General features: G+C 29.1%; 1 protein-coding gene across 1 annotated transcript; it reads left to right on the forward strand.

Annotated features, from left to right (window-relative positions):
* The first annotated feature begins 1,370 nt into the window (after positions 1–1,370).
* Positions 1,371–14,832, forward strand: LOC124939246. Its single transcript, XM_047479738.1, has 6 exons — positions 1,371–1,608; positions 2,023–2,174; positions 2,490–2,717; positions 3,003–3,152; positions 3,505–3,584; positions 14,667–14,832. The coding sequence occupies exons 1-6, from the start codon at positions 1,371–1,373 to the stop codon at positions 14,830–14,832; spliced, it is 1,014 nt and encodes a 337-aa protein (XP_047335694.1).
* The last annotated feature ends 201 nt before the right edge of the window (positions 14,833–15,033 follow it).

The following is a 15,033-nucleotide window of genomic DNA, read 5'->3' on the forward strand; positions in this document are numbered from 1 at the left end:
TACTATTGAAAAAGGATAAAAGTTGAAAAGAGAAAAAAAATTTATTATTTTTTAGACAAATCAAATTGCCGTGGTTACATAATTTCCTTCCAAATTTTCTCTCCCAAATTATCTCATTAATCATTTCTTTAAATTTATATATATATATATATATATATATATATATATATATATATATATTAAGGGTAATAACAAAGGATAAATAAATTAAATAATTAAATATATATATTTTAAAATATATATTATATTTTTTTAAAGTAATGAAAAGAAAATGAATAAATAAAATAAAATATTATTGAAATAATTTGTTAGGATTATATTTTAAGAAAGAATATTAAAAATGAAATAAAAAAATTAATTCGATTTTCTGGTAATAATTAGTTATTATACAATTTCAAAGTCAATATATTATATGTATATTAAAATTGTTCAAAATGAATTAAAAATATTATAGTTTAACATGTGAGATTATTAAAAAGAATAATGGACAATTTTAATATTGGAAGGCATAATGATTAAATTTTGCAATTCCTTCTATGTCATTTAATATAATAAAAAATTAACTTCATAGACCAACCGCAACTTTTTTTCTTTTTTTACATGGGCCTCTCGATTTTGTTATAGCAAAATTCTACCTTAAGCATATTGGATATTTTTCGATTCAAATTTGGTCGGTGTAGTGTTGGGCATTAACTTTCTTGAATCGAAACATATCTCTTATTGTCTAGCTGTGATCTCATTGTAATTGCATACTGTCTATTATGTGAGAAACTTTAGTATTGTAAGTTGAATAAATGTTCTTTTGTTCTAGATTAGTGAGCTGTATTTGTTTCAAATTATTTAGTAGATATTCTTTAAGTTGTGGAAGAATGGGTGACTTTATCTCCGAACATCCATAAAACTCCTAGTGTTCTTTATTTTTGCCATTTATATTCAGTTGTCTAAAACTTCAAATCCGACGAACACTTCCGTACTTGAATCTGTTTCAAGAGTTTGGAGGATTTATGAAGAATAGAAACAGATATTAATCCCTCACAGGATTACTATCGAATAGTTTATCGTAAGCTGTTAACAATAGTTAGACTCTGGTCTCTATTGGTAACACCGATCCCAACAAGTGGTATCAAAACCTCGTTTTATATTCTCAAGCACCAACAAGAATCTGAATCATGTATATGACCGCTACAACCAAGGTTCCTATGTTCTCAAAAGAGAACTATGTCGTGTGGAAAAAAACAGTCCATGCTCATCTATCTGCCATTGATGATGACATGTGGCTTGTCATCACCGAATGCCCGATAAAGATTGAGAAAGACAGATCTGAGTGGACCACTGAAGACAAGAGGAAGAACAACCTCGACAACCTGGCCATGGACATTATGTACAAAATTCTATATGACAACATGTTTAACTACATCATGTCTTGTAACTCTGCCAAGGAGATCTGGGAGAGGTTGACTCAACTCTGTGAGGGCAACGAACAGATCAAAGAGAACAAGTTTATGGTTGTTACACAGCAATTTGATAACATCAAAATGCGTCCTGAAGAGACGATGACTGAATTTGATGGAAGGTTCAACAAGATTATCATCACTCTCTCCACTTTGGGTAAGACTTACAACAACCGAAAGGTTGCAATCAAAGTCATGCGTGCTCTGCCTAGGGAGTGGGATATCAAGACGATGGCGATGAGGGAGTCTAAAGACCTCAACAAGATGGAGCTCTTTGACTTGTTAGCCGATCTGAAGGCCTATGAGTTTGAGATAAAGTCTAGGAATGAAGATGAACTCTCTACATTTGTTGTTGCGACTAAGGCGTTAGTGATTGCTGAGGAGTTACATGCTGCCACCAATGTGAAGACTGTTGTCGAGCAGATTAGTAGCGATGTCATTACTCTCTTCGTGAAGAAATTTGGAAAATTCATGAAGAAGAGCAATTCTAACTCAAGCTCTTCAAACAATAACAGTGATGATAAAAACAACTAGAAGGCTAACTTAAAGTGTTTTAACTATGACAAACTAGGACACTTCAAGTCGGAGTGCAAGAAGCCAAAGCGAGATAAGAATAAGAAGGACAAGAAAGAGTCGAAGGCTCTAATGATGACTGATAGCAAAACCAAAAGGGGCCAAAGCGATTCAGATGACTCATCATCCACTCATAGTGATGATGAAGAGGTCACTTGCTTCATGGCAAAAGAAGAAGAAGACTCTAAAGTATTTAACTTCTCCTCTGAAAAATTTACAAGAGATGAACTAACTGATACACTCAATGACATGGTTAGTGAGTACAAGAAGTTGTCAGACTCTTGTAATGAAATGAGATTAAAATATGAAACTGATAAACCTTCTTCATCTCAAACTTCCGAACCAAAAGTTTTTGAAAACAACATGGTCGAGCTCTCATTAAAGAATGAGAAGCTCAAGGAAAAGTTTTAAACATTGTTTTTTGAAAACCAACGGTTGACATATGTGGTCAGTTCCTGGACAAAGCCTGGAAATGCAGTCATACAGCAAATAAGTGTGCTGAGGCCTTCCAGATGTAAATCCAGTTTAGGATTTAACAATGCCAGCCCAGACCAGTCGTCAAAGAAGTTAAACCCGGTGAAAGACAAGCTTAAGACAATAAGCTTTGTTAGAGGTAGTTTAACTGATAATGGAACGAATCCAAGCTGTAAGAACTTAACCTTAAAGGATGAGATTATTTATGTTCCGCCAACTGTAAGCTAGCTGAAACCTAGGAAGGAAGCAACCAACAAGCCTGACAAATTAAAACCTGACAGGAAGTCGAGGAGTTTTAGACAAAAACCATCCTCTAAGGTTAATAGTTCAGCTGCTAGCAGGAAGATGTCTGGTAAGCCAAAATCATATGCATTAATCACAACACAACATGGGAAATCCATCAAGATAACTCAAATATGGATTCCTAAGGGACTGATTGATCGATGATTCAAGTGAATGTGGGTACCAAAAGATTGTAAATATGTATTTGTATAGATACAATAGATAAGATGCTTGGAGGAATCAATATGGTATCTGGATAGTGAATGTTCCAGACATATGTCTGGAGATAGACGACTTCTGATTGAAATTATGGATTTCTCAGGGCCTAAGATCACATTTGGGGACAACAACAATGGTAAGACCATGGGTAAGGTAAGATTATCCGTGGTAAACTAATCATCAACAACGTGCTACTTGTTGAAAACTTGTGTTATAACGTGATTAATATAAGCCAATTATGTGAAAATGGATTTATTATTGATTTTCAAACGCATGCATGTCTGGTTAAGGATCAACAGAGTAACATCATGTTGACCAGAATAGAGTAGGAAATTCTTACAAAATAAACTGGAAAAATAAGATATCTAATCCCATATGTATGATTGCCAAAAATGATCAAAATTGGCTATGGCATAAGAGATTAAATTATCTTAATTTTAAAACCATTAACAACATTTGTTCGCATGATTTAGTTTTTGATTTACCTAATCTAAAGTTTTTAAAGGACAAGGTCTGCCCTGCTTGTCAGTTAGGCAAGCAGAGCAAATTATCATTCAAGAGTAAAGGGAAATCTCAATCCAACCGGTGCTTGGAACTTTTACATATCGATCTATCGGTCCAATTCCTGTAAAGAGCTTAGGAGGAATGAGATTCACCCTTGTGATCGATTTTTAAAAACTTTTTTTGATCGACTAGTTTGAAAATTCTAAGACGCTCTTTAAAATTTTTATTTTGAAAACGTGAGGGAAATTAATTTTAATGTTTGAAAATTTTAAGTTTAAAAAAATGAGGTTATAGCAACTTCATATCTTACTTTCCCGTCGAATCTGGGAGAGATTGAGAGTTTTTTAATGGGAAGTATGTCATAGGCCTACTTTAACTTTTTTCAATATTAATTAATCCTCACGATTAGAGAGTCGCCACCTAATTTCAAAAATTAGGAAATTAAGATATGTGAGTTCGGCGTTTGGTTACGTGTGAGAAAGAGTTTTTTAGACGCTGTGTCCCACAATGCTCCTAAAGTCTCTACTAATTAATTTTGGTCTTTATTTAAAACATTTTTACGCTTTACATTTTAGAATTTTCCCATTTTAAACATTTAAAGGGTTTGCATGAGATCAAAAAAAAGAATAAATAAAGACAAAAGAAAACTAAAGCAAATAATCCACACATAAAGTTATCCTAAAAATCAAAACTAGGTAAGTTATTAACCAAAAGTTAATTGGCCTAAGTCTAGATTAATTTTCAATAATTTTAGTGAATTACTTAAAGGGTCTAAAATTTAATTATTTTGGGGTTTTTATTTTAAAAGAACTTCAAAAAAAAAGTCCTAAGTCTAAGATTGAATTAGGTTCAATTTTAGTTAGGGTTTAATTTTAATTTTTTTTTTCTAACTTAGGATCAAACAAGCCACAAACTTCAAATTCAAAATAAAAAAAAAAAGCAAAAGAAAAAAACAAACCTAAAGCTATACATAAATATAAAATATAAAATAAAAAATAAAAAAAAAAGTTGAAGGAAGGCAGCAAGCGTTAAGCGTCGGATGAAAAGCGTCAAGCATCGGATGAAAAGCGTGAAGCATCAGATGAAAAGCGTCATTATCCTGATTCAGCTGCAGCAGAGTAAGCGTCGCCTACAAAGCGTCAGTAGGTCGTCGTCTAAATAGAATTCAAATTACTGATCTTCTAACTTGTATATACAAAGAAATTATAATATTTACAAGTTGAATTTTTAATATATATCTTATAAGAAAATAAATTAAGAAAAAAATAGACTTTTAAAAATAAATAAGAATAATAAATTTAAAAAAGAGAAATAAGAATTTAATAAATCATATATATATATATATTTAATTTCTATTTTATATATACTTATATTTATAATTTAATATATATTTTATTAATTTGATTTATTCATTCTATTTATTATTATTTATATTAAAAATACATAAATTAATTAATTAACTTTTAACGCAAAATATTAATAGATGAAAAAAAAAATAATTAAATTAAAAAAAATTAATCATATTCATATTTAACTTCTTATTCTTTTATATATATATATATATATATATTAATTTTTTCAATTATTATTATTAAAAATATATAAATAAATAAATTAATTTAAATATATCAATATATAATTATAAATTAATAGATAAAAAGAAGAAAAAAATATATAAAAAAGAGAAAATATTAATGAAAAGAAGAGAAATAAATATTTTAAATTAGGCTTACTCATCCATCTTAATCACTTTTACACGTCATTATGACTGTGCACTTTCGTTACAAAATTTTCTGCCCCTATAATTACTCTTAGTTATATATTACATTATTAATCTTATTTTTTCCTTTTTCCTTTTGCTTTTCTTTTTTAATATTAAATATATATTATACCATATATATATATATAACTTTTTTTATTTCCCTTTTTATCACTTTTCTTTTCAAAAATATAATATATTACTCATTTATATCTAATTTTATATTATATATAAATATTAGTTGTTAATTATTATGGTACTTTTTTTCGAAATTTATTATATTAATATTTTTGTATATGAGATATTGTTGCTATATATTTAATTCGGATATATATTTTTTTAATTATAATATTTATAATTACTAATTCTTAAAAATAAAATAAAATTATAAGGGCACAAAATTTAAATTTGCATTTTGACCCCAATCCTCATGGACGGTCTGTTGTGTGAAAAAGATTAATAATATGAGAGGTCGATTAAGGAAGAAATTATATGTTTGGCTAAATAAAATTTTGTCGGTTGACCGAGAAATGAGAGTAAGAGATCGAAGAGGAAGAGGTTGGTGAGCTGATGAGAAAAAAAATTAAATGATGTTCTTTTTATCAAATTTGTTATCATTTATTTTTCTTTGATGAATAACAAAATCAACGATGATTGAGAGAATGAAGACGGCAACTAGGTTGCCCCAACTAGTAAATCCCTTCATTTTCATACCATAGATGTTGAAGACGAAGTGGATGATGAAGGCGATGATGATAGAATACACAATGATGACGACGATCATAATGACAAATATGTGAGTATCGTCTATTATATATGTTGTATTTTATATTCAATTTTTGTAATTGTCAATTTTGTTTTTAAGTAAAAACACTTTATGACCATAAATATTGACGATTAAGGAGATAACAAAAATGAAGATGATTGAAATAATGACAATGAGGATGGAGATGATACGACAAAAATGAAGAAGACAATATAAATGCGAATTTTATTAATCCTTGTGCACGATAAGAGAGTTGTTCAGCGAATTATTCATGTCATTATAATTGATCATATTACTCCTTAACGGGGCAATTTTCTAAACACTGGTGTATCACATAGTAACATTTCAACAAGCAACAATAACACGTAGCTTCTCCACATTTTCTTTGTTGTTTGCAACTATTAAGGTTAAGTTTTTTGTTCCATTGTTGGTTGTTTATGCCTGTTCAAATATAAAATAAAATATTAAATATGTACTCAACAATTTTAATTGTAAGATATACATGATATTATCATTATAGTCTAAGATTTTTTTTTAATTGAAAACTAATTATGATGCCATTTTATGGGTGAAAATAAAGGTGTAATTAAATGTATTGTAATTTTAAACGTGTCAAATTAAATAAATAGTTATTTAAATTTTGTTTTGACTAAGAAAAAATCAAATATTTATGTTAAAATGAAGTAATAGATCAAATAAACTTAAAACACAATAAAGTTAATTAGAACCTCTTTAGATAATATTAAAAATTAGCAAAAGAAAAGATTAAACAATTAACTTTATTATGACTATGATTTGAAATCAGAAGTATATACGCGATTTCTCATTAACTCTTCTTAAATTAAATAATAATATTAATAATGACTGAAATACTTTACCTTTTGCTTTGTTGTTATCTTGATAAACATGGTTTTGTTCTCCATGTATATAGATGGTAAAATCTGTCATTTAAATAAATATTAATTAATAATAAATATTAAAGAATAATAAATAAACATTTTTCTATTTGCATTATAAACATTTGTTTTAAGTAAATGTATTCTATATGACTTCATAAATAATATGATTAAAAGAATGAAAATATTTTTCAACATTTAAATTCTTCAATTAGTAAGCTTACAATAAACTATCTTATCATAATTACATAAATAAACTCAGCTTCTTTAATCAAATAAACGTGATATGACTATTATATAGACCAAATAAAAATTGTAAATATAAGACAATTTAATAGTAAATAATCTAAAAATTATACTAATTAAGATTCTGATGAACAAAATTTCAAATCAATAATGTTGAAAGGATTATTACACTTAAATAAAGGCTATTTTAAATTTATATCTATTATAATTTGTTTTAATATTTTTAATAAAAAATCTATATTTAAAAACAATCAATTAACAATGGATATATAATTAAAAATATATTTAAATCATTCATAATATATATATAAAATAAAAACAGTTAATAAAATCATTTAAGAGAAAGAAATTAATATATACATGAAAGAAGTAGCAAACATAATATAATCTTGTTCATTTCAATTCTATAACAAATTAACAATTTAAGTGGAGTTCTTATAAATCTTTATATAGAATTTGAATAATTCATTTTTTCTAATACTGGTTTAATACAATAATAACAAAAGTAACTTACACAATAAAAGATTTACATAATATTCTTAAAGAATTAACATAATCTCTTAGATATATATCTATATCTATATGATCTCTATATATATAAATATATTTACATAATATCCTTAAAGAATTAACATAATCTCTTTAATATATATCTATATCTATATCTATATCTATATCTATATATATATATATATTTACATAATATTTACATAATATTCTTAAAGAATTAACATAATCTCTTTTATATATATCTATATCTATATATCAATATATCTATCTTTATATATCTATCTATCAATATAACTATATATCTATCAATATATCTATCTATATCTATATCTATATCTATATCTATATATATATATATATATAATATTTACATAATATTCTTAATGAATTAACATAATCTATATATAATATTTACATAATATTCTTAAAGAATTAACATAATCTATATATATATTATATATATATATAGATATATTATATATTATATATATATATATATTATATATTATATATATATATTATATATCTATATAGATATATATATAATATATATCTATATATAATATATATCTATATATCTATATTGATATAGATAGAAAAGAAATTATCTTAATTCTTTAAGAATATTATGATATATATAAATATATATATATATATATATAAATATATATATATATATATATATATCTATATATATATCTATATATATATATATCTATATATATATATCTATATATATATATCTATATATATAGATAAATAACACCCTTATACAACATTTTTATACACATTTTTATATAGTATCTACCTGATTTGACAAAAAAAAAATATATCTTAAGAAAATACAAGAGAACAATATTTGCTATTTTTTTCAAATATGATTTTGTATAAAGGTGATGTGCTTGCTGTATATATCATTTATATAGATATTTTCACGTAAAAACCAACTCCTGAACAATAAATCCCTTTTTATTTTAACCAACCAACTCCTCCTTAACTGACTTTTTATTATTTTATTTTGGCCAACCAACATCTCATAAAAAAAACCACTTAGACTTATTCCCTATAGGAATATTTTAGTGATAATTCTATAGAATTCTTAAACGACCTCTATAGGAACTTCTATAGGAACTGAACGATCCTATTTTTATTATTGATCAAATGTCTGGTCCAACCATCTTCTCATTTACTAACCAACAAATCCCACTATTTACCCAAATTAAAGTATTAACATTTTACCTCGACCAACCAACATCTTATTGAAATTTTTTTTGAGTTGTTTAACTTATCCCTTAAAGAGGTATTTTACTGATAAATTTTATAGGAATTAGAAGATCCTATTTGATCAAATCCATGCCTCAACCAGCTCCTCCTTTACTAATCAACAAATCCTCTTATTTCACCCAACCATCTCCTCATTTACAAACTCTTACCAATTCATTTCGGTCAACCAACATGTCATAAAAAATCATTTTCAACCCGGTTATCCTTATCCCCTTTAGAGGTATTTTAGTAATAAGTTTTATATTATCTTTAACCGATCTTCTACCATTTCATTTCGGCCAACCAATATTCCATAGAAAACCTTTTTCGACACGCTTAGCCATATCCTCTATAAGGGTATTTTACTAATAGGTTCAATATGAACTGGATGATCATATATTTTTTTATATAGTTAATCGTACAAATGCAAATAGGTATTAAATTCTTAATTACTAATTAAATTTTTTACATAATTTATTATATATAGATTAATGTAATAAATATTAATATTACATTATTAATTACTATACACAATATTCAATTTTAGTCCAATAGGTAAACACAAATATATATATATATATATATATATATATATATATATATATATATATATATATATATATATATATATATATATATATATATATATATATATATAATAATGTTTAATATTAGATTATAGTGTTTTCACACCACAATATAAACACGTTTTGTGGGAGTAAATGTGTTGGTAATTGGTTGTATGTTGACCCATTCTTAAAACCTTTAAAAAAAAGTATTAAGATTAAAAATAATATATAAATCTTGATCTTTTAACTTATGAATATATGTGAAACACTCTAACCAACTAATTTACTTAACTTTTATATTTTAAAATTAATGAAATTATTTTATAAACAAACACCAACATATTTTTCACATTAAAAAAAAATCTTATAGATTATTTTTGTAATATTAGAAGTTGAAGTTTATATTTAATGTGAACGATGAGATTGAACAAATATCATGTTTGTAGTAAAAATGTATTTAGTATTTATGTTTTAGAGACCATGGTCTTGTGTCAATATTTGAAATTTGTGTATATATTAAAGTCAAAAAATGATGTTTTCTTTTTGTTTTTTAATTAAGAAAAACTAGCAATACACCCACAGTCATGACCCCGTTTTAACACAAAGCAGATTCAGATGGAAAAGAAAGAATGGTTATAGTGAGAAAAATTAAGTATTTAACATAAACGATTGTCGCGACTTTTTTTCATCCAATGTAATTTATCTCTTTTACCCATGAATTTGTAAAAATATATATATATATATATATATATATATATATATATATATATTTAAGAGTAATAACAAAGAGGAATTAAATAATAAAATATTTATATTTTTTATAATATATATTATATTTTTTAAGAATAGTAAAAGGAATAATGAATAAATTAAATTAAAATTATTGAAACAATTTTTTAGAGATTATATTTTGAAAAGGAAGATTGGAAATGAAATAAGGAATGAATTTCATTTATTTCAATTTTATTATTCTCGTAATAATTAATTATGATATAATTTTAAAATATATATATCAAGCATAAAACAGTCCTTAATGAATTAATCTAGGTTAATGTCCCTACAAACACCACCCCTGAAGAACTTGTAGGAATCATATTTGCTAGTCGCTAGTTCGCAACACAACATGATAGTCTTCAAATACAATGATCTTCCATCAGCCGAACCAAATCATGACAAAGTCCTCTACATTTTTGTGTAAATGGAGGGAGAGACCATTCCAATGGTCTTAATATATAATGGATCCGCTCTCAACATATATCCTTGAAGGACTCTTGAGAATATGGGTGTAACCTGAGACAAGATCATGCCATCCGACATATGTGTCAGACATTTCGACAACTATCGCTGCGAGATATTGGGTTGCTTCAAGTGCACTGTCTAAGACGCCGATATCCTATTTCAAATTGACTTTTGTATCATCAACATGCAATCTTGATATAACTTGATTTTAGGAAGGCCATGACTTCATCATGACAAGGCTTTAGCCTCTACCCTACATTAAAAGCTTAGGTTCATTGTCAACGACCAAGTTATTACAGTATACGACACAACTGACACTACATTAGTGATTAGGTCTACCCACATCGACGCTCCGGAAGTTGAACCAAGAGGGTTCGAGATATGTCCAATCCTCTTAGAAAGTATAGACTCATCCAAACACCCTAACTTTTGTACATTTAGCCTCCCCTTCTACAAAATGATGCGCCACTTAGGATATTTCCCATGCATGGGCTTATGCCCGAACGCCAACGACATGACATCATTCTCACAACCATGTGGTAACATGGATTGACCCGGTTTAGGATATATCCCTACGAGATTCGAAAAAATCCATACAAAAAGGATATCTAAACGACACATAGATGTTCTGCCAACCTTGAATGGATAGTTTATCCGCGAGGGAAAAAACACCATATGTTTTGACTTCCCCAAAGCCTTTACCAATCTAGATTTGTGAAGATGTTTTCCAGGTCTCAAAATATTTTCAAATTGTCCTAAAAATCTTAACTTTTCTTTTTGCATGATTAGGAAAAAAATGGACTATTGGTGCGACGTCGTTCAAAACTTGGCTCGTATTCCTAAGACAGTTACTCTATCTCGAGAATCTAGCTATCTCGGTTATCTAAAAAGTGACTCCCTTTCATCCATCGATGCTATGATCGATGAATGTACTCATTGTTCTCTCATGTGTAGAGAGATGTTAAATATTTTACATTGTAAGAAACTCAAGAATATTGATCTTGTTGGATCATCTTCTCTTAAATGTAATAAATCCCTCAATATAATAAAAGAAGTAGACTTCGTATCTATGAGTAAAAACGATCTTTCCTTTTACTCTGACTTACTTCAAAACCAAACACTTCTTAGAAACTGAGGATGTGATATTCTCTATAGTGGAAGAGCGATCGAAATCAATCAAATCGTATTAATTGGTCAAAGTTTAAACCCTTAAGAACGTCTGAAAATTGTTAAGCTACTAACAACCAATAAAGATGTCTTCACCTGGTCAAAGAAGGACATGCCAAATATTTATCCAAGGATCACACGATATCACATTTCTCTATATCCTGACGCTAAGCCTGTGAAGAAAAAGCTTAGACAAATGAAAAATGAAGTCGTGAATAAAATCCGAGTGGAAGTCCAAAAGCAACTCAATGCTGGATTCCTCGAGGTGGTGGAATATCCTACTTGGATAGCCAACATGGTTCCTGTCCTGAAAAAATGGGAGACTGTGTGTGTATAGATTATCGGGATCTAAACAAGGCCAGACCTAAGGAGCATTTTCCGATACCACATATCGACATATTGGTCGATCATGTCACCACTCATAAAATATTATCGTTCATAGACAAATTCTCAGTATACATTCAAATCCTGATGGCCTCGCAAGACAAAGAAAAAAACACATTCATAATAGAGGTTAGAACTTTATGTTATAGGGGTAATGCCTTTCAGACTTAAGAATGTGGGATCCACCTATCAAAGAGAAGACACTATGATTTTTTATGACATGATCTACAAGGAAGTGGAGGTATATGTCGATGACATGATTGTCAAATCAAAGGATCGAGAAGGGCATGTCCTAAACCTCGAAAAAGTCCGACATCGAATCAGGAAATATCAACTATGAATTAACCCCAAGAAATGCACAATTAGAGTGTTATATTAAGTTAAAGAAAGAAAAGGGGGGAATTATTAAATTAAGATTAAAAGGGAAATCATTAATTAAGTTGAAAAAACGATTTAATTGATTAAAATGAACTTAGAATAATTAAAATCAATACGATATAGTTTTGATGACGCGTTGATGAATAAAACTAAGTTCTACAAATGTTTTAATGCGCAGGTAAATCTGAAGAGGCACTAACATCAGGCTTGCTCAAGAAGAAGAGCTGAAGATGCACTGACAACAGACTTGTTCAAGAAGTAGAGCTCTAAGAAGTATTTCTCCATCAGCAGAGCTGAAGAAGCACGCTTGCTCCTTCAACAGAGCTAAAGAGGCACTGTAAACAACTTTACTCCATCAATAGACTCACTAACAACTGAGTTACCCAACAACAGAGTTGCGGTAACATCATTGTTGCGGCAATAATTGTGTTGCGCTAACAGCAAAGTAGGAAATAATAGTGTTGCGCTAACAGTCGAGTAGGCAACAACAGTGTTGTACCAATAGCTGTGTTACGTTAATAGACGAGTAGGCAACATCAGTGTTGCACCAACAGTAGTGTGTTACGACTTAATTTGTAACTTCATGTTTATGAGTTTTTGATTTCAAGAATCGAGTTCTTGATCTCTAGGATCGGGTGGGAAATATATAATCAAAGTGCAGTAGAAGGGTTTTATAATGAAGAATTTGAGATGAGGGGAAAAGAAGAAGCAAGGATGAGAAAAGTATACTGCTGGTCTATACCAAATAGTCCAAAACAAAGGTTCAAAACATAAAATAAAATAGGGGTGAAGAACTTTCACAAGAAATTTGATATATTCTTTATTCGATCGGTCATTGGGGAAGAGAGATCAACCTTATATAAGTGTTGATTTACCCTAGAATATTTAGTTATAACAACTAACATAATTCAGTTTGAGAAATAACAGAAAAGGGAAACAAAATAGAATATAAAACTATAAAATAGAAATCCAAGCCCAAGTGCTCAATTGGACAGATGAAGGGTACTAAAATTATTCTGGGACCGTAGTATTAATTTTGGGGACCGTAACATTATCTCCTCATTCAAAATTCATTACCCTCGATGATAAGACCGTTTCCTGGTCAGCCTCTAATTCACATCTTCAAAACTATAAAGAGAATTTTTTCATCTTACTGTTCGGTCTGTTTTTCAGCAGGTCCAGCAAGGGTCGAAGCATAGGACCATAATCCTTTATAAGCCTTTGATAACATCTTTTCTGTAGTGGAGCTGGTCGGGTCCTTGTCGTCTTTAGTTTTTCCTAGTTAGTTGCCACTCCGCCCATGTGAGAAATTTGTGTGCACCTATAGATATATATAAAACTTTTTCCAGCTCCGATTATACTATAGAGTGTCTTCAAAAATCTAGGCCAAGTATTTTTCCGGACCAGCACCTAAGGGACAGAAAATGAGCCATGGTTTCTTATTATTCTCTTGACCGGTGGTCGGTCTTCGGGTTGCTAGAATAGAGTATTGAAGACTTCAAATAGTTTATGGAGATCTTTAATAATTACTTCCAACGTCATTGTCGCAAGTGAAACAGTTTGTCCTTAATGCTTGTTTGTTATTTGCACCATGGCCGTAACACTACATTTTTCCAAGGTCTTATCGTGCTGGTTGCCATGCATCATATTGACTTGTGCCCGAGGAATACCCTACAAGACTATGGTTCTGCCTTGCTTCTCATAAGAAATTGTCATATTTTCGAAGTTCCAAGAAGAACGACCTAAAGTCATCAGCCATTCAATGGCCATCACAATATCATATCCGTCCATGGAAATTACCTTCATTTCTGTCTAATAGTCGTTTCCCTCTATTGACCATTTGAGGTCTTGACAGATGCTGAAGCATACTATATTAGAGCCATCAACCACTCGGACCGATTGCGCCTTGGTTGCCATGCTTTTGTGGCATATTTTCTCCAAAATCGTATTGTTGATAAAATTATGGGTGCTACTTGTATAATTCAGAATCACCACCAGCAAATTCTCGATTTTCACAGGATCTGGTGCGTTTGAAAAGTTTTTGAACCGGTCAAAGCATGTAGAGAAACAGTTGGTTCATCCCCTACCCCAAGCAGCAAAGGTGGATCATCAAACACTAGTTCTTGAGTGGGTTCTTGGCCATATGGTGTGACTTCTTGATGATTGGCCAAGACCATAAATAATTTGGATTTGCACGTATGGTTGGGCTCCCACTTTTTATTTCAAGTATATAGAATAGGTATTTTTCTTTTTTTCATCTATTACAGTCGGGTCTAATTACTTCACGTATCCCTGGTTTGTGATGGAAGAAGACGCATGAGAAGAATTCTTGATGTCGGTATTCCGGTTGGTG

The sequence above is a fragment of the Impatiens glandulifera genome, chromosome 5 (genome assembly GCF_907164915.1).
Source record: "Impatiens glandulifera chromosome 5, dImpGla2.1, whole genome shotgun sequence".
NCBI classification, from domain to species: domain Eukaryota; kingdom Viridiplantae; phylum Streptophyta; class Magnoliopsida; order Ericales; family Balsaminaceae; genus Impatiens; species Impatiens glandulifera.

Bases quoted from the DNA above. Each gene is read 5' to 3' on its own strand.
- LOC124939246 (XM_047479738.1), top strand. From the start codon at position 1,371: ATGGACATTATGTACAAAATTCTATATGACAACATGTTTAACTACATC. The intron at 3,153-3,504 runs GTAAGATTATCC...AAGTTTTTAAAG, and splicing joins ATGGTAAGACCATGGGTAAG to GACAAGGTCTGCCCTGCTTG. The intron at 3,585-14,666 runs GTGCTTGGAACT...TGTATAATTCAG, and splicing joins GGGAAATCTCAATCCAACCG to AATCACCACCAGCAAATTCT.